Source organism: Saimiri boliviensis, chromosome 9 (assembly GCF_048565385.1).
Source record: "Saimiri boliviensis isolate mSaiBol1 chromosome 9, mSaiBol1.pri, whole genome shotgun sequence".
Lineage (NCBI taxonomy): Eukaryota > Metazoa > Chordata > Mammalia > Primates > Cebidae > Saimiri > Saimiri boliviensis.
Genome location: NC_133457.1, coordinates 46,827,771 through 46,853,243, shown reverse-complemented (window position 1 = coordinate 46,853,243; position 25,473 = coordinate 46,827,771). Strand labels below are relative to the sequence as shown.

The window sequence follows — 25,473 nt, the reverse complement described above, 5'->3', positions numbered from 1 at the left end:
AATGCAACAGTGAAAGGCAATATTAAAACTGTGAAAGCTGCCTGAGTTAGTAGTACAGATGGTATCTGACCTATGTTGAATCTCGCCATGTAGCCCTCAAAAATGTAAAAGAGATTGGCTCCGTCGGTTCACTGTATGAGCTGGGTGCTTTGATGTGTGGATGGAAAAAATGTGGGATTTAGTAGGGTTTTCTTTTCTTTATTCATTCCTTTCACAAATGGTAACTGAGTAGCAGTGAAGTATCAGGCACAGTGCTGGGTGCTGCGGGGAGGAAAACATTTTTCAACTCTACAGCGTGTGGTTTAGTGGGGAAAACCAGACATTGAATCAGATAATCACACAAATGTAGACTTCTGCTGGGGCCAGCGCCACGGGCGAGCATTTCAAGGTGCTATAAGAAAGAATATTTGACCTAGTCAAGGGAAGTTAACGTGGCAAGAAGGGGTAGGAACCATATTCCAGGCAGGAGGAGCAGCATTCTGGGCAAGCGTTTTTCAAACTATCTATGGTGAAGGACCTGCTTCCTCCCATCCGCCAATGGCACTGCTGTTGATTCTTGACTGGTATGTCGCTTGTGCGGACCATGTGTGTTTGACAATATCTCAGCTGTTGAGACTTGTCCGGCTGATCCACGCATTTGGATACTGAAACAAAGCCACATGCAGGAAATGTTTCCAAAGGCTGCAGTGGACTGGTAGCAGTTTGTAGACCATTAAAATGTGCAGACCACACTTTATAACTGCTCCAGACAGTGAGAACAGCATGTGCAAAGGTCCTGTGGTAGGAGGCAACTTGGTGACTATGAAGGAAGAGAGAAAGACTAGTGTCAATGGAAGATGAAGAAGAAGGTGGGAAAGTCAGTGGGCCTGGGCCTCAAGGCCACAGTAAGAATCTGAGACTCAGATGGAGATGTTTCCATCCTGGTGGAGAAGGGGAAGTTGTCTTGACTGCTTCCTAGCTAATAGCTTGAGAAAATTAACAGGCGAGACATTTGGCTACAAAGATGCATTGTGTGATTTAGGCAAATAGTTCTCCTCCTTTACCACCGATGTAGGTTCAGTGGCATTTCAGCTTCCCAGAGCAGGGAGGATCCTTGCCTTGGTGTGAGTGGGCCTGCTGGAGTGTGTCCAGGTGGTCGCAGAAGCACCTCCAGTTCCCTGACAGATGCTGCCAGCTGCTCAGGCTCCTTACGGTACCCATGCCACTGGCAGGAAGTTGGAGACACGCTTGCTGTTGCTATCTGGGTGTGAAGCTACCTCTCCTGGAGACCTTGTGAATTCCAGCTGTTCCTGTGAATTCATACGGAGCATGTGACAAGAGTCTATGTTGCAGTCCTTTCTCTGCCACTCTGAGGTTTAATGGTATCCATGGGTACCAGGTGAAGGGTGGGCATGGCACAAATCCCGAGTGGACCTGGCCCTTGCCCACAGTGCCCCATTCTGAGCTCTGTTCTGATTTAAGAATGCAGTGCTCTCTGCCTGCTCGGGCTGACTTCTGTGGGCATCTGGGAGGGACTTTTGGTTTCCAGCTTCATGCGTGTGGAGTCTCGATGTTGACTTCGGATCACTTTGCTTTTCTGCCTTGCTGGGCAGAAGAGGGTAGGAGAGAAAAACGTTGACCTGTGGTTTCTCTGTGCAGGTACTTCGTGCTGGATTTCGAGGCTGGCATCCTGCAGTATTTTGTGAATGAGCAAAGCAAACACCAGAAGCCGCGAGGAGCCCTGTCTCTGTCCGGAGCCATAGTGTCCCTGAGCGACGAAGCTCCGCACATGCTGGTCGTGTACTCTGCTAACGGAGAGATGTTTAAACTGAGAGGTGCGTCCTTCTCCCGGCCATTTTGCAGACAGGCCTCGTGGGCTATGTCTATTGTTGCCATGGCGATGGCGCTCTTGATTTTCTACTTTTTGTTTTTTTTAAATTACCGTTGACAGTTTGCTGTGTGGGGAGCACTCTGATGACACACATTGCTCCTCTTATCCCTGGGGTGGGGAGATGGAGCTGACATTAGGAATGCCTCGTCCTAATTAACTGAGGAATTAAGGAGAAAGGAGAAGTGAGTGATCACCAAGGCAGCCTTAGGACTTTGAAGATCTTGAGTATTAGCTCAGTACGTTTTCTTTGACCTAACAGTGTGACTCTTCACTCTAGTGCCCTGTGCGAGCTGTGATGTGAGGGCTAAACAGGCCCTCTAAAGATCCTAGTGTCCTCCCTGCAAAGTTTCTCTAGTACCATTTCTTAGTAAAGTGCCCCTTTATTTGAGTTTTATTCAATCCGCCTTAGTAGAGCCTGCTGAGAAGCCTCCCGGAATGGAGTTAGTGACCCTTTGCAGGCTTCATTCCCTTTTCTTTGCTCCTTCAAAACGGATATCGTTGCTTTAACAACGAAAACAAGAAAATAAATACCTGCCCAGCATCCTAGAAAGGAGGATGACTTTCCAGGGAGTCCAGCATTCACCCTCAAGACACATCCGTTGCACAGAAATGTCAGACTTGTAATAAAATTACAGTGTAATTGGATTGCTAGATCATTCCACCAGGATCTGTTATGGTTGCATTGCTGTGATTTTTCTGCCACTTCTCTTCTAATAAAATAATGAAACAGCGAATCCAAATGCCCACATGTGCACGTGTGTGTGTGCGTGCGCACACACACACACATACATACACACACACACACGCACACACGGATATGCAGAGTCTATATTATTTATCAAGGCCTGAGAAAAGGTAGTATGTATTAAGTATTGAGAGGTGGTTGAAAATTCTGCCTTTTTAATGTAACCTTTTCTTTTGACTAAGTAAGAGCTAAGTACGAAGAAAGGCTGCCTGCTGTCTGCACTTGACCGTGACTGGCTGCCTCTGCAGAGGCTGACGGAGGAACTAGACTCCTCACCTGCAGCCCAGTTTGCACCCTTCTACTGCCAAGCTTTACTACCCAAGAGATAGAATAAACTAATGTTTATTATCCATATACAAGTCATGTTTCAGAATCTATAAAACAATCCGAAAACCTATGAAGTAAAAATGTCCATAGTTGACAAACATTTTTCAGGAATGTGGTAAGATTCGTGCTGTCTTTGGGGATTCCAGCTGGCTAGATTTATGTGGTCCTTGGCTTCGCTTTGCCGTTTATTGCTTAATAAATTATCAGTGCAGAAACAATAGCCGGCGAAAAACTGAATGGCACTCTCCACCCTGCCTTTGGTTTATAAAATGACACAAACGCGTGCAAAAGAAAAATCCAACTAATTTGACAGTTGAACAATTGAGCCGTCTTATTTTGCCATGGAATCGTTAATATCCTTTGGATTATTAAACCCTAGGGTTTTTTTAGAGGGCAATTTAATAGCAAATACAGAGGTTTTATGATCTGCATGGAATAGTCGTCAGTGCTAAATTTAGCTAAAACTTAACTATAAAAAAGTCAAGGTAAATTTCTGCACGTATATGGCTTGTCCTTAGCCCGTCCCACAAGGAACTGGCTGTTGGTGTCTCATTTCACATCTTACCTGTACGCAGTAGGAGTCGGATCATGATGTCATGAGACGCACAGCTTTTGGGAATATTTTTGATGCGAAGCCTTTGGCTAGTACTGCCGCAAACTGGCAATTTCCTCAAGTTTGCTAAGGAAAAATACCCTACTTTCTGCAAAACCCTTTGTCTTTGGAAGTTCATTTCACCTGGAACTCTGTAAATCAAACTTGCGCAATAGACCTCTCGACAGACACATCATTTGGGATTTGGAGGGGCCATCTTTATGCTGTAAGTGGACTAAGCCAAAGAATTTCCCACTTGGTAACTCAAGATTTCTTCTCTTGAAAGTTTGCACTGAAGTCAGGTTTTATGGACAAAATGATACTTAGTCCCAGTTTTTTAAACAGTTATGGTTTCCAGGGAATCATTGTTTTTTGCTTTTCGTAGTCAACCTTGACAGCTAGTATTATAATATTTATGCAGTTAGTTATGTGGCTAAATTGATGATTTAGGTTTCATTAGAGCCTGTTATGTGCCCATGATATTTAAGAATAACTTTTTATATATATTATTTGAGAGATAGGGTATACGTGGAAGAACATGGCTATACAATACGACTACTTGTACGTTAATGTCTGTGTGGGGAAATTTGAGGCTCCCTAAGGCAGCATTTGATATCTTCCTCTGTCCAATCATGTCAGTCTTAACAAATATTAAAATGGTAATTCAACTGCATGCCTGTTTTGTAAATGCTAATAACACCACAGTACCGCTCTGGTACTTAGCAAAGCCCCTGAAAAAGTGCCCTTTGCTACTCCTAAGAAGCTAACCAAGGTTAGAGGCATTTGAAAATGAGCATGTGCTTCCTTCCCTGCTGCCTTTTTTAAGAAGTATTATAGAAATGATTTTTTCAGAGGAGATTTAAAAAATGGCAAAATTATTCTTATAAAGAGTATTTCAGAATCCATTTTTCATGTGGCTCAAGAGAGGATTTTCCGCGGAGAGTCAGTGCAGTCTGTGTTCTGGTGGAAGTACAGGCCGCTCGCTGGCTTCCCCACCTTCCCTCTACCCTTCACTCTCCAGGCTCCCCACCCGCTTAGGTGGGTGTAGAAATAAGCTGGTTGTGTTTTGGAGGCATCTCTGCAAGCATTTCTTTGTCTGTTTTCTCTATTTTAGCTGCTGATGCAAAAGAGAAACAGTTTTGGGTGACTCAGCTTCGAGCTTGCGCCAAATACCACATGGAAATGAATTCTAAGGTAAGTAACCATTAGGAAGGAGGCATTCAAATAACCTGCGTGGCTTTTAGCCCCATTATTTGTTTCTATGGGGAAGGTGTTTTTCATGTTAGTTTTAAAGTTACCCGCTGCGGTGGAATCCCTACCTGTCCTGCAGCACATCAATTTAAAGCCAGGAGTAAAGTAGCAGGATGTTCTCCTAGGTAGGATACAAAGGCACGCAGACGCTGTAGGAACCGAATCTGGAAAGTAACTTTCGCGTTCTGTCGTCAAATGAGGCAGCTGTTAATTGGTCTGTTGAGACGCTCTAGTGGATGATTTCATTTTGGAGGCAGAGTTGCCAGATTGACAGTCTGTGAACACTTGTAGCCGTCACTGATCCTTCAATAAAACTGAGACCCCCGAATTGCTTCTGGACTTCGTAAGGAACTTCTGCGTTCCTAGTGTATAAAAATGTTCTCCGGTAATTTGGCATCCAAGCATGCTTTATTTCCTCCTGGGGATGTTGTGTTAGGTGTGCGGTGGGTAGGAGGTGGGCATTTTCGTGGATTACTGTGGAGGATTTGCAGTCATTGTAATACAGGAAATAATTTCAAAATACATTTATGTAGGGCAATAAGTATTGGTTAAAATTAATGTTCCAGGGGATACTCCTTTCGATCGTTAGTTCAAATATAGTTTTTGTATCCAACTGCTATCTTTTTCCATATTCCAGGCGTCTGGTAGAAAGGTCCATACTTCAAACTTCTGATGATTCTGTAGACTAGAGCCTGCCTGCTCTCTGGGTCAGGGTCATGTGAGATGTCTTAGATATACCTCGCTGTTCTGTCTCCAAATAGAAACTAAAATAATTTCTTCATAAGGCTTTTTTTTTTTTTTAAAGAGACATCCCCTTTTTTCCTTGACTTGCTTATGATAGTGGCACTCACCCGTCATGCCTTCCTTAGCTTACCCTGAGCTGAATCTTCAGGAACTGTAGGTACAGCCCTATTTCTAATGCATTTTCCCCCAGCTGGCCTTCTTTATTATCTAAGAATTATAGTAGGATTTCTGGACACTTACTTGGAACTTTCTATGCACCTAGGCAGTGCAGTTTGCTTTTGTCTTTTTATATGTATCTTTTTACTTTTTATAAACCAGAACAGAAGAGGATCAAAGTAAAAGGACTTAGCCCCACCTATTGCCATATGTGCTCGTTAGTTGCTCTTAACCTTTCTTGCTTATCTTTCTAGTAAATGTAGGCATGTGTTCGTATGCCTTGGTATGTGTATGTGTATATATCTGTATATATACATCTGTTTTTTACATAAATGGGGTCACATGCATACTAGTTTTGTTGTTATTGTGGTTTTGAGACAGAGTTTCACTCTTGTCACCCAGGCTGGAATGCAATGGTGTGATCTTGGTTCACTGCAATCTCCGCTTTCCAGGTTCAAGCGATTCTCCTACCTCCGCCTCCTGGGACTACAGGCATATGCCACCATGCCCAGCTAATTTTGTATTTTTAGTAGAGACAGGGTTTCTCCATGTTGGTCACGCTGGTCTCGAACTCTTGACCTCAGGTGTTCTGCCTGCCTCGGCCTCCCAAAGTGCTGGGATTACAGGTGTGAGCCACCTCGCCCAGCCTCTTTTTTTTTTTTTCTTAATAATATAGTTTTGAGATCTTTTTATATTAGGCACATGAATTTACTTTTAGTTGCTCTTAAGTGTTCTTGCATATCTTTCTAGTAAATGAAGGCATGTGTTAGTATGTCTTGGTATGGGTATGTGTATATATCTGTATCTATATATATACATGTTTTTACACAAATAGGATCACATGCATACTGTTTTATGTCTTTTTTTTTTTTTTTTTTTTTTTTGCTTAATATATTTTGAAATCTTTTTATATTAGGCACATGGATTTACTTTCACTTTTTTTTGTATGGCCAGATGGTGTTCTTAGGAATGGATGTCAGTGATTTATTTAAGTCTCCTACTGATGGAAAGTTAGAGTTGCTTCCTTATTGTTATTGTCACATATAATGCTGTAATATGTGACATCTTTGTGCGTATATATTCTTATACCTCTAGGTGTATAATCTATAGGATGAATTTATACCAGTGGAATTGCTGGATCATAGAATATGTCTTTGAAATTTTCATCGGCGATGCTAAATTGTCTTGTACAACAGTTGCCCTTATTTTTCCTTCCGCTATTCTGTGTGAAAGGGTTTGTTTCCCCCATCATTAACTGGGTGTTGTTAACATTCAGGTTTTTATATTCTCACAGTTCAGAAATGGATACCTCATTATGTTTAATTTCATGTCTAAAATCATGACTGGGGCCAAGTATGTCTTCAAATGTTTATTGGCCATTTAAAAAAATAATACGGACTGCCAATTTATATTCTTGTTTTTCTATTGAGCTTATTTTTTCCTCTTGATTTGCAGTAGCTCTTTGTGGACAAAGGATTTTTTTTTTTTTTTTTTTTTTTGCCTGTCATTTGTACTGTCGATATTTTTTTCTAGTAGACAGTTTGTATTTTGAATTTGAATAAAATTTTTGCTATGTGGAATATTTAAGTTTTTGCAGTCAAGTTTATGAATATTTTTATTTTTGGCTTTTGGTTTTGTATCGTAGTTAGAAAGGGCCCCTCTGCTGCAAAATTATGAAAATATTCTTCACTGTTTTCAAGGAGTTTATAGGTTAGTTATCATATTTGAATCACTGATTCATCTGGAATTTATTTTGGGGGTGGGAATTGAGGTAGGGGAACCAACTTTAAGTACATTAATATTTCAATGAATCATTGCAGAGAAGAAAAATTGAAGGCATCTTAATAGTAGTAAAAAAAAAAAAAGAATTTGAATATTCTTGGAAGCAGAATTTGATTTCCTGATGTATTCTCTGGTTAGCTTCGGGGATACTGACTCATCTATTAATATTAGAATCAAAATAAATAATAATTTAGAAGTTTAGGCCTGGAGAATTCTTATTTGACAACTGGAGATGAAAGTGCTATTACCACTCATCTGCATCCTAGCTAGCATGATCAACCAGGGAATAATAATTTTAAAACTGTGAATAGACCTTATTATTCAGCATTATCAAATTCAAGGCTGCTTAATCAGAAGTTAAATAGTGAAAACAAAGAGAGGTTCAACGTGAATATAAACTTGATGTCTAGTTTACTATAGTATAGCTACTTAATTTGCATCATGGATTTTAGGAATATATGCCAAGCTCTCCTCTTCACTATGTTTCTTCTTTATTCTCAGCAGATCAGATCCCTTCACAGAAGACTATAAAGAATGTTTTCCCTACAGCTGCTTGGAATTTTTCCTTTTAAAAACTCCTAGTGTAGTCTGGGCATGGTGGCTCATGCCTGTAATCCCAGCACTTTGGGAGGCCGGGGTGGGTGGACTATGAGGTCAGGAGTTCAAGACCAGCCTGACCAATATGGTGAAATCCTGTCTCTACTAAAAATGCAAAAAAGTAGCCAGGTGTGGCGGCGGGTGCCTGTAATCCCAGCTACTTGGGAGGCTGAGGCAGGAGAATCACTTGAAACTGGAAGGTAAAGGTTGCAGTGAGCCGAGATTGTGCCACTGCACTCCAGCCTGGGTGTGACAGAGCAAGACTCCATCTCAAAAAAAGAAAAAAGCCATATAACCTCTTATGTAAAATCGTGTTCAGGGTGGGGGGAAAATATTATGTTCCCTGGAACAAATATTAGGCAGCTAAAAATGGTACTATAATTCAAACTCATTTTAGTAAAATACCAGGATAGGCAGATTCATAGAACTCTAGAGCTGAAAAAGGCTTTAAGGAGGGCCCAGACAGTGGTTTCAAAACCCAGACCTGCCTTAGTCGCTACCTGATGATGTTTTCCTCAGTCTGGAAGTGAAATGAGAAAAACAAGGAGAGAATTATTCCCAAAGACAGCTTTATTCAAAATAAATGACTGCTCTTCTTTTAAAAAATTATGTTACTTTGCTTTTGAATAGTTAAAATATTCTTTCTTTTCATTGTAGACGATAAGAGAATATTGATTGCAATTTTTAAAAATTGAGGTTCATTGGAGTATAATTTGCATACAGTAAAATTGACTGCTTTTAAGTGCAAAGTTGAGTGAGTTTTGACGAACGTATAGAGTCATGTAATCACCACTGTACTCATAATTCCACCCTGCCAGCAAGTTCCCTCATTACGTGCTTTATGATCAAGCTCCTCTCTGACCTCTCAGCAACTGGCAACTCCTGATTGGTTTCCTATTTATAGTTTTGCTTTTTCTAGAATGTTCTATAAGTAGAATTATACGGCTTTTCACATCGAACTTCTTTTACTTACAAAAAATTTTTGAGGCTGGTTGTGGTGACTCACACCCTGTAATTCTAGCACTTTGGGAGGCCGAAGCAGGTAGATTGCTTGAATCTGGGAGTTCAAGACCAGCCTGGGCAACATGGCAAAACTCTGTCTCCAAAAATTTAGCTGGCCATGGTGGCACACATCTGTAGTCCCAGCTTCTCAGGCAGCTGAGGTGGGAGGATTGCTTGAGCCCAGGAGACAAAGGTTGTAGCAAACTGAGATTGCAACACTGTACTCCAGTCTGGGTGACAGAGCGAGACAGTGTCTCAAAAAAAAAAAAAAAAAAAAGCTTTTGAGTTTCATCTATGCTGTTGTGTGTATCAGTAGTTGATTCTGTCTTTACATTTTAGCTATTTTATTGGAAGTATGGTACTTTTTCTTAATATTCTTACTTGCAAAAATCAAAAGTGTGAATAAGTCAATTCCCAGACTTAAAAAAGCAAAAACATGTATTGGCCTTTGCAATTCAGAGGTCTGGCTATCCCACCCGGCCTGCATTGGTTTATACACAAGGAAGCCCCAACCTGGAGCCTGTGTTGCTGGGACGGGAATCTGGGTCTCCTGATCTTCTAGCCTCACAGATGTCAGTTAGGGCTACCATTTGCTTCCCTCTGTGGCTGGCGGGGCCCCTTCTAGGACAGTTTCTGATTCTGGATGGACAGAAACTGACAAACAACCGCCCAAATCCCCCCTTTTCTCTATGTCACATAAATTGATCCTGTGGCTTCCAGTGTTACTTGAGGTGGGGTCACTGGGGTATGGGATTGGTCTGCTAGGAAGAATAGAACATATACTTCCCCTGAAAACACAAATGAGAAAGCAAAACTTCCTGTTTTTAGTGCATTATAAAAATTAAAGCAGCATTGGTGGGGAAAGTGTTAAAAAAGAGCCATTAAGATCTTTTTTTTTCCTTTTTTTTTGAGATGGAGTCTTGCTCTTGTCACCCAGGCTGGAGTGCAGTGGTGTGACTGCAGTTCATTACAACCTCCGCTTCCCAGGTTCAAGCTATTTTCCTGCCTCAGTCTCCTGAGTAGCTGGGATTACAGGCACCCACCACCACAACCAGCTAATTTTTGTACTTTTAGTAGAGACAGGGTTTCATCCTGTTGGCCAGGCTGGTCTCGAACTCCTGACCTCAGGTGTGACCCGCTGGCCTCGTTCTCCCAAAGTGCTGGGATTAGAGGCATGAGCCACTGCACCTGGTCAGACCATTCTTACGAGAATCTACTTGTGTATAACTTTGAAGGTCTCAACTCAAATGCAAGAAATGCAAGAGTGAGTTTCTTGCGTATGTGTTTTTGTTTTTGTTTTTTTTTGAGACAGGGTCTCATTCTGTTGCCCAAGCTGGCATGCAGTGGTACAGTCATGGCTCACTGCACCCTTGACCTCCCAGGCTCTCAATCCATCTTCCCACCTCAGCCTCTTGAGCAGCTGGGACCACGGGCATGCACCATCATGCCTTGCTAATTTTTTGTAGAAACAGGGTCTTGCCACGTAGCCCAGGCTGTTCTCCAACTCCTGGGCTCAAGCGATCTTCCTGCCTTGGCCTCCCAAGTCCTGAGATTATAGGCATGAGCCACTGAGCCTGGCTTCTTGTGGTTTTTATCAAGCGGGTGGCGGTAGGAAACTTCTAGGATAGGAACAACGGTGTTCCAGGAATTCAGTAAGCATGGAGGATGAAACTGCAACTGGCCTGTTGGTGGAAGTAATGATAATTAATACTTACATTAGTGTGAGCTTCTTTCACGATTGTGTTACTCTTCACAGAGGTCCTGTGAGGTAGGTGGTATTATTTCCTTTGTTTGTTTTTTTCACTGCATCGCCCAGGCTGGAGTGCAGTGACCTGATTTTGGCTCCTTGCCACCTCCACCTCCTGGGTTCAAGTAATTCTCCTGCCTCAGCCTCCTGAGTAGGTGGGATTAGAGGCACCCGTCACCATGCCCAGCTAATTTTTTATTTTTAGTAGAGACAGGGCTTTACCATGTGGGTCAGGCTGGTATTGAACTCCTGACCTTGTGATCTGCCCTCCTTGGCCTCCCAAAGTGCTGAGATGACAGGCAGGAGCCACCGCACCTGGTCTATTTCCATTTTTTTTGGAGACGGAGTTTCGCTCTTGTTACCCAGGCTGGAGTGCAATGGCGCGATCTCGGCTCACCGCAACCTCCGCCTCCTGGGTTCAGGCAATTCTCCTGCCTCAGCCTCCCGAGTAGCTGGGATTACAGGCTAATTTTTGTATTTTTAGTAGACACAGGGTTTCACCTTGTTGACCAGGATGGTCTCGATCTTTTGACCTCGTGATCCACCCACCTCGGCCTCCCAAAGTGCTGAGATGACAGGCGTGAGCTACCGCGCCCGGCTATTTCCATTTTTATAAATTAGAAAATGGAGACCAACTGAACCTAAATGACAGGCCTAAAGTCACGCAGCTGCTGGGTTACTGAGCTGGGACAAAAGCCCAAATTAGCACGCTCCTTCCCCTCTCCATCTCCCATCCTAGATTATTGGCGTAATTTGAATAGAAAGGTTCACCCCCACCCCCCTGTACCCGCTATTTTCTTACATTGCAGAGGAAACCGCTCTGGAATAGGAAATCTGTAGTCTTTATGTCATCAAAGGAATCTTTCTTCAGTCTTCTGGATTGATTCTGATTCTGTGATTTAAGTGATGTTGTTTAAAATTCCATCAGCCTTTTGCCCGAATTTTTGGGGAATGTAAGCTTATTATACAAGGTGAGCATTTTGAGGAGATTCCTGTAAACCTTGAATGAACAGTGTCTTCTGATTAATTATGTCCATCTTCCAATTCATGACACTCTGGTTTAGACGTGATATTGTGGGGTTCAGAGTGAGAAGACCTGTTTACATCCCTGCTCTGCTAGCGCTGTGTGGAGCACATCTGCTTCGGTCATGTTGTTCCTTCTGAACCTCTGTGTCCTCATCTCTGAAGTGGTGGCATCTGTCTCATAAGGTTGTCATATAGCTGAAGGCCATTTGCTGATGTGAAGCAGTCCTCGGGGCTGGAGGATTTTCAGTAAGTAGCACGTGCCGATTTTCAGTAAGGCTGCTGCTGTAAGTTTAAGACTCTTGGCTGCCCTTCATGCTTTGACAAATCCCTCAAGGAAAACAACTTTGCTTGTTTAATCCAGTTGTAGTTATGTGTTTGTCGGTCTGTTTTTAGACAGGCCCTATTATTTTCAAGTGACCACATCAAAGAATATAGGGTCATTCAAAATCAACAGAAGTCAGTATCTGAGTGGGGAGATGAAGACATTTATGAATCGTGCTGTTTTCAAGTTACTTTTGACGTTTGTGAAAAGCGGGATAAAAAGGACAAAAGTCAAGTGAGTAGGGAACATTTAAAAGACATTCATACGTGAAAATTTTGGTTTCTTTTTTTTCTGACTGAGAATTTTTTTTTTTTTTTTTGAGATGGAGTCTGGCTCTTGTTGCCCAGGCTGGGGTGCCATGCCGCGATCTTGGCTCAGTGCAACCTCCGCCTCCTGAGTTCAAGTCCTCTGCCTCAGCCTCCTGAGTAGCTAGGATTACAGGCCACCTCGCCTGCCTAATTTTGTATTTTTAGTAGAGATGGGGCTTCTCCATGTTGGTCAGGCTGGTCTTGAACTTCTGACCTCAGGCGATTGGCCCACCTCGGTCTCCCAAAGTGTCGAGATTACAGGCATGGGCCACTGTGCCTGGCCTGACTGAGAAAAATTTTAAAGGACAAACTTGATGGAAACTTACAATATTTTCAGTAGTTTTTGGATTTTTCTTTCTGGAGATGGAAGGTGAATTCATTTGTGGAGATGACTTGTGTCTGGAGTGTAATAACAGTTCATGAGTCTGCTGTGATGCTAATTGGGCTTTAGTATCTTCTCCCTGACCTTTCAGCCCTAAAGGATAAGCCTGTGACAGACAGTGACGCTTATATCACTTCCTCACGTAGAGTTTTGCAGCCAGCTGGACGTGGGATGTGGTGCCTCCAAACCTGATGGCGCTTGGGTGTTGCCTTTTCGCTTCAGGTGGCTGCTTTCTGACCAGCATTCCCCATCCTCACTGCAAATGTATTCCTAGTGCCAGCTCACTGCTGACAGCTTGCAAAGGCCTTTTGTCTGTAATGGAAGTAGCATTATTTTTTTAAATTACGAATATTACCTGTACACCATATAAAACATTCTGAAGATAGGAAAGTATTTTAAGAAGTCACCCCAGACCTCACCCCGAGACATAATCTGATGCTACCATTTGGGTGTGCATCTTACAGGCGCTTTTTAATGTGGGTAAATGCAGAGACACACACGACCCCATCTGGAGGTCCGTCCTTCCCGTCGTTCTTTTCTGTACATTCGTGTGCACGGAGCTTGTCCACATTTTGTTTCATGGGCCACTTACAGCTCTGTGAGGAGGGACTGTGAAGACCAGGCTTTGGCCATAGGCCCACTCTGTTCGGGCTGTTGTATTTTTAAAGTGACCGTGATGAAGTGTTTGGTTGAGAGCCTATTTCTTAGATCATTTCTGGGATCCTCTTGCGTTTTATCTTCCTACCAGTCAGCCACTTGCCCTTCCTTCTGGAGCATTTCTGATTGCTTGTTCCATGTCCCCTCCCTCCCCTCCCCCCTCCCCCCTCCCCCCTCCCCCCTCCCCCCTCCCCCCTCCCCCCTCCCCTCTCCCTCTTTCTTCCCCTCCCTTTGCCCCTTTCCCCTCCCTTCCCCTTCCTCTTCCCCTCCCTTCCCCTCTCCCCCTCTCCTCCCTTCCCTTCCCCTTCCCTCCTTTCCCCTCTACCCCTTCTCCCTTCCCCTCCCCTCTCCCCGCTCTCCTCACTTCCTCTCCCCTCCCCTCTGCCTCCCACCTCTCCCCTCTCCTCCCCTCCCCTCTCCCACCTCCTCCCTCTCCTCACTTCCCCTCCCCTCCCCTCCACTCTTCTCTTTTCTCCTTCCTTCCTTCCTTCTTTCCTGCTTCCCTCCCTCCCTCCCTTCCTTCCCCCCTTCCCCGCCTTTCCCCCCTTTCCCCTTCCCCTTCTCCTTCCCCTATCCCAAGATCGCACCACTGCCCAGGCTGGAGTGCAGTGGTGTGATCTTGGCTCACTGCAACCTTTGCCTCCCACATTCAAGCAATTTTCCTGCCTCAGCCTCCTGAGTAGGCGGGATTACAGGTGTGCACCACCATGCCCAGCTAATTTTTTGTATTTTAGTAGGGACGGGGTTTCACCATGTTGATCAGGCTGGTCTCAAACTCCTGACCTCTAGTGATCCACTCTCCTCGGCTTTCTGAAGTGCTGCGGTTACAGGTGAGAGCCACCGAGCCCAGCCTGTGTCCTGTTCTTAATTAGCTCCAAGTGGGAAGCTGAGAAAATAAAAAGAAGTGTTTCCTGGTATTTTATATACCCAACAGTATGGAAAGCACAGCAACTTTATTTTCCATCTATGGATAAATTAGGCAAGAAAATGTAGATATTTGGGGTATTTGAAATAGTTGATAATACTCATCGCATTAGAAATCCTTTCCCTGAGCTTATAGGATCCCAGGCCTGCCTCTCTCCTGGCACTTACCACAGGGGGACTCAGGATCTGGTTTCCTGTCTGCTGCACTTGACCTGTGCTCACAGAGAGCACACAGTCATGGCCACACTGGGGGTGGCAGTAGGTCCCTGTGAGTCTTCATCTGTATAAAGAGTTTAAAGACACTGTGGTTAGCTTGGCATACGGTTAGGGCTCATTGTCCTTGCTAGGTAATTCTAAATTAAAGTGCAAATTTTAGGATAAAGTCTTAGGCAGATTTGGTCATGGAGGAATATGATTGTCTAATGCAGGATTTTAAGTTCATTATAGGTCATGGGGGTCTTGAATGAACAGCAAAAGCTACCGAGTTTTGAGGAGTGTGTAGGTTAATATGCTTGCTGGAAGCCGCCCAAATCACAGGTTTTTGTCTTTTTCTTTTTCCGCATCCCCTTAGAATGATAGTTGCACATTAATTCACGTGCGGCCTTGTGGTAGTAAGAGGCCTGTCTTACCCCTGTCCACTGGGGTCTGGACAGCCCCAAGAGTCGGTAGGGCAGCTCTTCCTCACCCCTTCCGGCTGTGAGAGACCTGCCTGTGTTTGCAAAACTTCCAGTGACAGGTGACACCGGTGATACAGTCCCTGACTCCTCCCGTGCCGTTGCCGTGGGGTCTGTACTACCCAAGGATGTAGGGGCTTTAGTTAGGGCATGTTAGAGCACTGGACAGTGAGAAAGGAGGCCAAAGAGAGATGGGCTGGCCTGGCACCCTGGCTGGCACTGGTTGGTTCCACATCCATAGCCTGACTCAGGAGAGCATGCTCTTTGGGTGTCTTCTGTCCTGAAGGCTGCGTGTGTGTGGCCACCCACCACTGTTCCCACTTGTGTGGCTGAGTGCACGGGACTGGGTGGGTTGAGAGGTCAACTGATAGACCTCGCCCCTGGTTGCCAGGTGCAGACACCCCTGTTTAGGGCCATTGAGAGGCTTGACTTGGAGAGGCTTAGGGGATGTGTGTGGGGCTGCTTCAGGGGAATTAAAGGGTTTCTCTGTTGGGGTAGGAAGGAGGAGACAGGATTGGGGAATTCTCTCCATAGCAAGATGTGAAGAGTGAGGCGATTTGAAGCTGTTAAATTGTTCCTCCCGGCGATCTAGGTTTCTAATGGTGAAAGACAACAGCTTTCTTGACTTTGTCCTGCCCTGAGGTATGAGGCGGAGGGCTTTGGAGAGGTGCTTTCATATTTTGGTTAGAATGCAACACAACAGGAAGCATCTGCTTGCCAAGATTAGCCCAGTGACATCTGCAGACTCTGAAACCATGTGGTCACGAGGGACTTCAGAAGTCATCCAGCCCAAGGTCGTGGCCCGTCCAACTACTTGGAAAGAAAAATGCACGTCAAAATGCTTATGCTTATACTAACTAAAGATTGATTCTACTCAAAACACACCCATTCTTTTTAGAGAGCACACTGCTGGTAACTCATTGGCTCAATTCTCAGAATTTTGGTGGTAATCTGACAAATGATACTGAATACCTCTTTTGTATGATTAAGCAATTTGGGGATCTCAGAACAATTTGAAATAATTTAGAAGTAACAGAATGTTTAAAACATCGTTCCTTAGTCTGTTTGGACTTCTGTAACAAGCTACCATTGACGGGCTAGTTATAAACTACAGAAATTTATTTCTCACAGTTCTGGGGGCTGGGAAGTCCAAGATCAAGGCACTGGCAGATTTGGTTCCTGGTGAGGGCTTCTTCCTCATCGTTTTTTCTACTGTGTCTTCCCATGGCAGAACGGGCAAGGGAGCTTTCTTGGGCTTCTTTTATAAGGGCAGCACGAATCCCGTACATGAGAGCTCTCTTCTCATGACCTAATCACCTCCCAAAGGCCCACCTCCTAATGCTGTCACCCTGGGGGTTAGGATTTCAACAAACGAATTTTGGGGGAGACCCACACCTTCACACCGTAGCGGATGGAAAGGGATTCCGAACTGCCTTTGTTGCATTTGTCTAAGAAACAGTAGATGAAAAGGGATAAGAACAAAATACAGGTTCTAAAATTGTGCTGTCCGATATGGAGACCTGTAGCCACATGAGACTACTGAAATTTAAATTAATCGAACTCAGATTTAAAAATCAGTTCTGCAGTGGCATGCATTCCAAGCGCTCCGTAGCCACATCTGGCTGATGACTGTGAACTGGACAGCACAAATATACAACATTTCCATTATCACGGCAAATTCTGTTGGATAGAGCCGGTAAAGCTTCCAGTGCTCCTTACTGGCTTCTAAGAAGGGAATTGAGCAATATCTAGTTTTGTCTCCTCTTGCACAATGAACAGTTCTTTGAATCTACAGAGGTTGAATGGAGCTCCCTCACCCCGTCTGTCCCTCTGTGCCTTCTTTTCTTCTCCCATCCTATTGGGAGTCCTGGTCTTCTCTAGGTCCTTGGCATCCAATGCTTGATCACTTTCACTTCTCCGCTTGCTTCACCTGTGCAAGAGGAACACAGGCCTGACTGTCTGAAGGCAGGAACTGGTGTTCTCTGTGGTCCAGGTTGGCTACACGTTCACCCGACTGGAGCCATTTATGAGGCAGACATCTCCGACGCTGCTTGAGTGAAGGACAGAAGAGCAAGGGAGTCTGCTGATTGTGTCAGTCCGTAGCTCAAACAATCATTAGTGGCACCCAACTTCCTAATGCAAGTTCAAAACTTTGTCTTGGCATTAGGTGCCCACTCATTTCAGGGCCAGTTTTTTTTCCCTTCACCTCTGCCGTCATTCAGTCAGTGTTCTAGACGAACAGCTCCCCAAGTAGCCTGCACACCTCCGTGCTTCCTTGCCTTTGTTACTGCTCTTTCTTCTGCTAGGAATGCCTTTCCTTCTCCATCCCTCATGTGCTTTTTAATACCCATATTCTTATGGCTGGGCACGGTGACTTACACCTGTCATCTCAGCCCTTTGGGAGGCTGAGGCAGGCGGATCACCCTAGGTCAGGAATTCAAGTCCAGCCTGGGCAACGTGGCGAAACCCCATCTCTACCAAAAATATAAAAATCTGTGGAGTGTGGTGGCGTGTGCCTATAATTGCAGTTACTTGGGAGACTGAGGCAGGAGAACTGCTTGAACCTGGGAGGCAGAAGTTGCAGTGAGCCAAGATTGCACCACTGCACTTGAACTCCAGCCTGGGCGACAGAGTGAGACTCCGTCTCACAAAACAGAAACAAAAACCCCCCATACTTCTGTGATGCCTTCCTGACCTCGCCGAGCACCATGGTCTTCTCTTTGTGCTCCCATGGGTACCAGTACTCACTGGTATTATGGCACATCACACTGCATCCTCTGCTTCTGGCACTGTCATGACGCATGGGGTGGACGTAAACCACTTAGGGCATGTTAAATGCTCAGCAAATACCAACCCTGCTTCCTCCTCCTTCCTCTTCTCCTTTACCTGTTACTACTAGTATTAGTATCAGTATTAGTAACAGTAGTAGTATTAGTGGGGTTGGATTTGGTTTCCTCAACAACTAGATCCAAGATACCACCTTTTATTTTTCTAGATATTATGGTTTCATATTCAATCAAGTATGGGAATTCCTTTTATATAGAGAGAGCTATTAGCCAGTAGCTGAAAATCAGTTGAGAGTAATAAGCAAAATGTTTCTTGATTTTTTTTTTTTTTTTTAAGAGCAGAAACTAACAATCATAAGGAATACATTTTTGGGAGTAGGAATTAATAGTAAATGGTGTCTTGGCGCACGTTGCTATGTGGCAGGTACTATGCTGAGTCCTTTTCTTGGATTATCTTGTGTGTTTCTCACAATAGGCCTGCGAGGCAGGCACTGCGATGACCACATTTTCTAGGTGAGAACACTGAGGCACAGAGTAGATTTGTGACAAGCCCAAGGTTGTATCGCTAACAATTGCTCTCATCTTTTCTTAAAATTTAAGATATAATTCACATACCATCAAATTTACTCTTTTAAATTTTATGTGTGATTCAGTGGGTTTTAGTATATTTTCAAAACTGTACAGCCGTCACCACTGTCTCATTCCAGAATATTTTACCATTCCTAAAAAGTCCCCTGTCCCCCTCTGATTCTATGAGCAGTCACTCGCTCCCCACTTCCGTCCACCCTCTTTTCCCAGCCCCTGGCAACCACTAACCCTTGTCACTATGGATTCACCTGTTTTGGATATTTCATTTAAATGGATTGTTTGCAGTAGTGTGGCTTTTTGTGTCTGGCTTTTTTCACTTAGCATTGTGTTTTCAAAGTTCATCCTTGTTGTAGCATGAATCAGTACTTCATTCCTTTTTTGTGACTGAGTAATACTCCATTGTATGGTCATGCCATAATTTTTATCCCTTCATCAGTTGTTGCATATTTGGGTTGCTTTTGCTTTTTGGCTGTTACAAATGATGCTGCTGTGAACATTTGTATGCCAGTTTGTGTGTGTGTGTGTTTTAAATTCTTTTGAGTATATATTTAAAAGTGGAATGACTGGGCCATATAGTAGTCCTATGTTTAATTTTTTTTTTTTTTGAGACGGAGTTTTACTCTTGTTACCCAGGCTGGAGTGCAGTGGTGCGATCTCGGCTCACTGCAACCTCCGCCTCCTGGGTTCAGGCAATTCTCCTGCCTTAGCCTCCTGAGTAGCTGGGATTACAGGCACACGCCACCATGCCCAGCTAATTTTTTTTGTATTTTTAGTAGAGACGAGGTTTCACCATGTTGACCAGGATGGTCTCGATCTCTTGACCTCGTGATCCACCCACCTCAGCCTCCCAAAGTGCTGGGATTACAGGCGTGAGCCACCGCGCCCGGCCCCTATGTTTAATTTTTAAGGAACAACCAGACTGGTTTCCAAAGCAGCCGCACCATTTTAAATTCCTATCAGCAATTTGTCCATATCTTTGCCAACATTTGTTAGTATAACAGCCATAGTAGTTGGTGTGAAGTGATAGCTCCTTGAAATTTTGATTTGCATTTTCCTAATGAATGATGTTGAGTACCTTTTATTATTCTTATTGGTCTTTCTTATATATTCTTTGGAGAAATGCATATAAAATTTTTTTGTCTTTTTGAATTTATATTTTATTGAGTCATATGAGTTCTTATGTAGTCTTAATAGTTAGACTTTTATCAGATACATAATTTGCGTGTATTAGCTCCCGTTCTTTTTTTTTTTTTTTTTTTGAGATGGAGTCTCACTCTGTTACCCAGGCTGCAGGGCAGTGGCATGATCTCAGCTCACTGCAACCTCCACCTTCTAGTTTCAAGTGATTCTCCTGCCTCAGCCTCCCGAGTAACTGGGATTACAGGCACCCGCCACGATGCCTGGCTACTTTTTTGCATTTTTAGTAGAGACAGGGTTTCACCATATTGGTCAGGCTGGTCTTGAACTCCTGACCTCATAGTCCACCCACCCCACTTCCCAAAGTGCTGAGCCACCATGCTCAGCCTCTTGTTTTTATTTTCTAAAAACAAAGCATTACATTTTAATGTCGCATTTGTTCATGATAGTTAAAGTTCTAGGGTAGAACAAAGAAATCTTTTATGTCAGCACTGTCTTGATGCAGGATTTGTTTATTTTGGTAATTTATTATTGTTAGAATTAATAAGCCTCCAGCCTTCAGTCTTTCCTAGTTTGATTCGAGCTTATACTTTGCCTGTCTATGTGTGGTCCTTTGGTCTCAGGCTGGGGCAGGTTAAAGATAGTCACAGACCCTTTGAAACTTTCCTGGCAGCATTCCCATCGAAAGGCAGGTGCTATATTTTTCTTTTTAAGACAATTAAAAAAATTTTTTTTAGGCCGGGCGCGGTGGCTCAAGCCTGTAATCCCAGCACTTTGGGAGGCCGAGGCGGGTGGATCACGAGGTCGAGAGATCGAGACCATCCTGGTCAACATGGTGAAACCCCGTCTCTACTAAAAACACAAAAAATTAGTTGGGCATGGTCGCTCGTGCCTGTAATCCCAGCTACTCAGGAGGCTGAGGCAGGAGAATTGCCTGAACCCAGGAGGCGGAGGTTGCGGTGAGCCGAGATCGCGCTATTGCACTCCAGCCTGGGTAACGAGCGAAACTCCGTCTCAAAAAAAAAAAAAAAATTTTTTTTTTTTGTGAATACATAGTAAATGTATATATTTATGAGGTACATGAGATATTTTGATATAGGCATGCAGGGCATAAAGGACTATGTCTGAGCCTGGCGTGTGACAGCTTTGACCAGTAGAGTGTGACAGAAGTGCCACTGACAGTTCCAGGCCCGAGTTGTAAGAAAACTGGCCCCTTCCACCTTGGCTCAGGGCCCTGAGCCACCTTGTAAATATTTACTACCCCACTGAGAGACCCCATTGCGAGACTCTAAGAATAGGTGAATCCAGGCTTCCAGCTGTCCCTCTCAAGGCACTAGGATGTACCTAGGCCTTCGTGACCCCTCCAGACAAGTCTAGATACTGGCCAGCTACCACTGAGTGACCCGAGGTGATGCCACCCAGAACAGAAAGAATCACCCGAGGGATACTGGCCTGAATTCCTGGCATACACTGAGATGAAATAGTAGTCATGTTTAACCTCTCGTTTTGGGGAAGTTAGGCAGTCACAGGTAACCAGTGCAAAATTGCCAAGGGGAATGGTTAGTGGCACCAAAGAAGACAATAATGTTAATGGTATTAATCAACATTTGAATAAGGATACAAGCTAAAATTTAAATTTGGAGTTTCTAATTCTAGATACAGTCAGTGCTCTGTAACTGTGGGTTCTACCTGTGTGGATTCAACCAACGGTGGGTCAAAAATAATCTGAAAAAAATGGCGTCTGTTTTGAACCTGGTTAGACTTTTAATCTTGTCATTATTTTCTAGACAATACAAATAACTGTTTACATAGCGTTTACATTGCAGTAGACGTAAGTAATCTAGAGATGATTTAAAGGGGAATATGTGCATAGGTGATATGCATATACAGTGCCATTTGATATTAGGACCTGAGGATTTGTGAACTTTGTTATCTTAGAAGGGTCCTGGAACTAATCTCCTATGGTCACCAAGGAATGACTGTATATGCCTGGAAAATATCCCAATGACCCCACACCAAACCAATGAAAATCAAAAATAAACACATTGATGAAAAACATAACTTATTCTAAATCTGTGATTTCTAAGCTAATAATTTATGTTACTGGCTTAATTTTCCATTTTCATCCATAGTATAGGTCAGAGCAATGTATATTTAAAAGAGCCAAGGTATTTTTGTCCATGTGTCGTGGTTCACACCTGTAATCCCAGCTCTTTGGGAGGCCAAGGTGGGCAGATCACTTGAGGTCAGGTTCAAGACCAGCCTGGCCAACATAGTGAAACCCCGTCTCTACTAAAAGTACCAAAAAAAAAAAAAATTAGCTGGGCGTGGTGGGGGTTCCTATAGTCCAAGCTACTTGGAAGGCTGAGGCAGGAGAATTGCCTGAACCCGGGAGGTGGAGGCTACAGTGAGCCGAGATCGTGCCACTGCACTCCAGCCTGGGTGACAGAGTGAAACTCCATCTAAAAACAAAACAAAACAAAACAGAAAAAGAGAACTGAGGTATTTTTAACATTGTTTTGAGTAGAAGAAACCAAGAAACACACATGAACTTTCTGAATGTGGTGGGTCAGGTCATCAGATAAGATGCGGTGGCAGCAGTGGAGAAATGTGGCTCATAACCCTGGCCTCCTCTGTCATTCAGTCCCCTTTGATCACCTCCTTGTCACTTTATTGTCTTGAGGCTTTCTGCCTGGAGCCCCTCATTCTTATCCCATAGTAAATCCTTCTTAACGCAGTTTCATGACTTGGTGAAGATCACTCACTCAGTGACATTTTCCTTTCGACCATCCAATAACAAAATGCTTAATTCCTTCCGTTTTTACAACTCCGTAGTCCTAGGGGTAAGTAAAATGCATCTCTGGATGTGCTTCTTCCTGTAGAGAGCTCGCTCGTCATAGGTCTGGTGACTGGTGACTGTCCTTTGTGCAGTGAATGATACGGAGGTTGCCAAAGTATAGGCTTCTTCAAAATCGTATGGTTTCATTTTCAAATACAAGGCCTTTCAGGGCACAGAGAAAGAAAAGGCTTTTCACTGACTCAGCCTACATGTAAAGGGGCAGGAAAGGCTGGTTCCAATGTGTACAGGAGGTAGAGGATTACCAGGTATGTGCGAGCAATGTTCACCACACCATTCTTAATCTGTTCTTCACGCCCAAATGGAACGGTTTTTGGAGTAAGTCCTACGTTGCAACCTCCAAGTCCATTCGAAAATTTCACTCACTCTTAGGCCCCAAGGGCCAGTCTGATGACATGTGGAAGTGCCATCCTCTTTCCTGGGCTTTTGGCCTCCCTAAGAAAAATGTGATTTTACTCCAAGGTAAGGTTGCTATGATGAATTGTGTATTCCTCGAGGATTCTGAAACCAAAGCCCTTTCCGGTGTCTTCGTACAAGCAGTTGATGCACAGAAAAATAAGGAGCCTGGGGAAGGTTCATTTTGGGATTGTGATGGCATTAATGATATTTCCTTGTTGGAAGTCCAAGATTGAGGGGCCGGTGTCTGGTGAGAACCTTCTTGCTGTGGCGTCCCATGGCAGAAAGGGAAAGGTCAACAGAAAGCCATTTCAGTAAGATGGAGACTGGGTCTGTCATGAACTTGTTGGTCACCTCCAGGATTTTGTGAGTCAGTGTGGCACTGATGAGAACCACCTGCATGGCTGGAGTAACCTGTACACATTGGAAATCTGCCTTTTGAAACTTACGCTTGACAGTTTATCATAGAAGGTGTCTCAAAAGGATACAGATGAAGAGATAGGTAGGGTGAGGTATAGGGGAAGGGGCGTGGAGCTTCTAAGCCCTCCCTGGGCGGCTACCATTCTAGAGAAGCTCCAGCTCCCATTTCATGGTTTGTCTCTTTACTTTTCCCATTTTTTTCCACATAAATTTTTTTAAAACAAGTGGAGCCTCTGGTGCGGCAGACAGTGTAGGGAAATAGGTCAAAAACACTTGGTTTCTGGCTGTGTCTGGGCCACTCATAGGCTACCACTTAGCTTTGTAATCTCAAGTAATTCAGTAAAAGAGTAATCTCTCTTAGCCTAGTTCTCACTTCTGTAAATTGGGCAAAATAATGACATCAACCCTACAGGGCGGTTGTTAGGATTTAGTAACATTAAGCCTGCCACAATATTCTTTTTATAACACAGATTCACCCAATTCTGCTAGAACATTTCTGCTGACTGATAACTTGGTTGTTACGCCAAGTTCCCCCTGAAGAGGATCGTGAAGGAGTGGCCAAGAAGCATCTCTAAAATCTGATTGTGATGAGTTTCCCGCTAACAGATTTGATAGACCGTCCAATTGTTTATATTCCTCATGCATCAGAAAGCTCCAGGATAATCCAGACTCAGCCAGGCTGGCCTTGTTCACGTTGTGCATCTGGTTTTGAGTGGCTCCCGTCTTACTTTCTGTGAGGCTGTGGGATTAAAGGCAAGGGCTCTAGGCTCGGGGTTGGTGGGCGGGGTGGGGGGGCAGTACTGGGTTCAGAACTAACCCTATAGTGCCACTTGAGGCAGGTTATTCCTTGAAATGGAGACAATAATTGTTGACGTGAGGATGAATGAGATCGTGTCTGTCATGCTCTTAGTACAGAGCCAGACACAGAATGAGTCTCCACGAGGGGTGCTGGGCTTTCAGGACCCAGCTGAGTTGGGCCCTTGGGAACAAGCAATGCATGACTGCCCAAGACTGGAAATGCGCAGCTTGTGAAATGAAATGGGGTATTTCTGATAAACAACTGAACTTCTGAGATAAAAGAGAAGTTTAATTTATTAAAGTTGATGAAAAGGTTAAAAAACATAGCAGCCTGGGCACAGTGGCTCATGCCTGTAATCCCAGCACTTTGGGAGGCTGAGATGGGAGGATTGTTTGAGCCCAGGAGTTTGAGACCAGCCTGGGCAATATAGGGAAACCCCATTTCTACAGAAACACACAAAAAATTAGCCTGTGGTGGTGGTACGCTCCTGTAGTCCCAGATACTTGGGAGGCTGAGATGGGGGGATCGATTAAGCCCAGGGATGTCAAGGCTGCAGTGAGCCATGATTACGCCCCTGCACTCCAGTCTGGGCAGCAGAACGAGACTTTGTCTTAAAAAAAAAAAACCACATGGGGTGGGGGAAGGTGTACCATTATAGAACTGACCAATCAGTCAAAACAAAAGAAAAACAGTAGACACAGACACACAGACACAGACACACACGCGCTCTCTCTCTCTCTCTCTCTCTCTGTCTCTCTGTCTCTCTCTCCACACCTCCCTTCCTACCTCTCTCCCTTTCTCTTTCTCCACAGTCTTTGGAAGGACACACAGGAGGCTAGTAGTAGCTGTTGCCAGGGGTGCTGTTGGGGAGCAGGAGATTTATGATTGAAAGTATGTAGGGATTTAGGTTTGCCTTGTGATATTATTCAAAATTTTCAACTTGTACATTGGTCAATTGCATGTTAAAAATGTAGTTACTCAAGTGGTTCAAATTTGAATTATTAAAAATGTGTTTTAAAACACGGAGCTCTCTGAAGGGCCACTATTGAGTTGGTGGTTTTATCTGCAGGGAGATGCTCTCCATCAGGCAGTCACTGATGAACCTGCTTCTCATTATATTCTTCACTTGAAAGTCTTAACATCTAATGTCCTTGAAGATGTTTGATAATTCCAAATTCCTGACAGTTCAGATTAGGCTTCTCTTCTTGTTACTCTGAATTGTTTCACTTGATACAATTTGAAGTGTTTAAAGTTTAATGCTCTTTGGGGAAGGTGCTACTTCTCTCCCCTTTACTTGAGTTAAATAATGATTAATGGTGTCTGTTGAGTGGCCTCTTCCTTGACAAAACCCTCTGGTGCTGGGGTGGTTTGCTTATGAGCAGAG

General features: G+C 43.9%; 1 protein-coding gene across 5 annotated transcripts in view; it reads left to right on the top strand.

The window, feature by feature from the left end:
- Positions 1–25,473, top strand: part of OSBPL10 (oxysterol binding protein like 10) — a 325,696-nt gene that overhangs the window by 99,963 nt on the left and 200,260 nt on the right. For all 5 annotated transcript variants that reach the window (XM_039480176.2, XM_074405790.1, XM_039480174.2 and 2 more), the window contains exons 2-3: positions 1,639–1,814; positions 4,649–4,728. In XM_039480176.2, the coding sequence (XP_039336110.2) occupies positions 1,639–1,814; positions 4,649–4,728 (256 nt within the window). The remainder of the gene's footprint in view (positions 1–1,638; positions 1,815–4,648; positions 4,729–25,473) is intronic.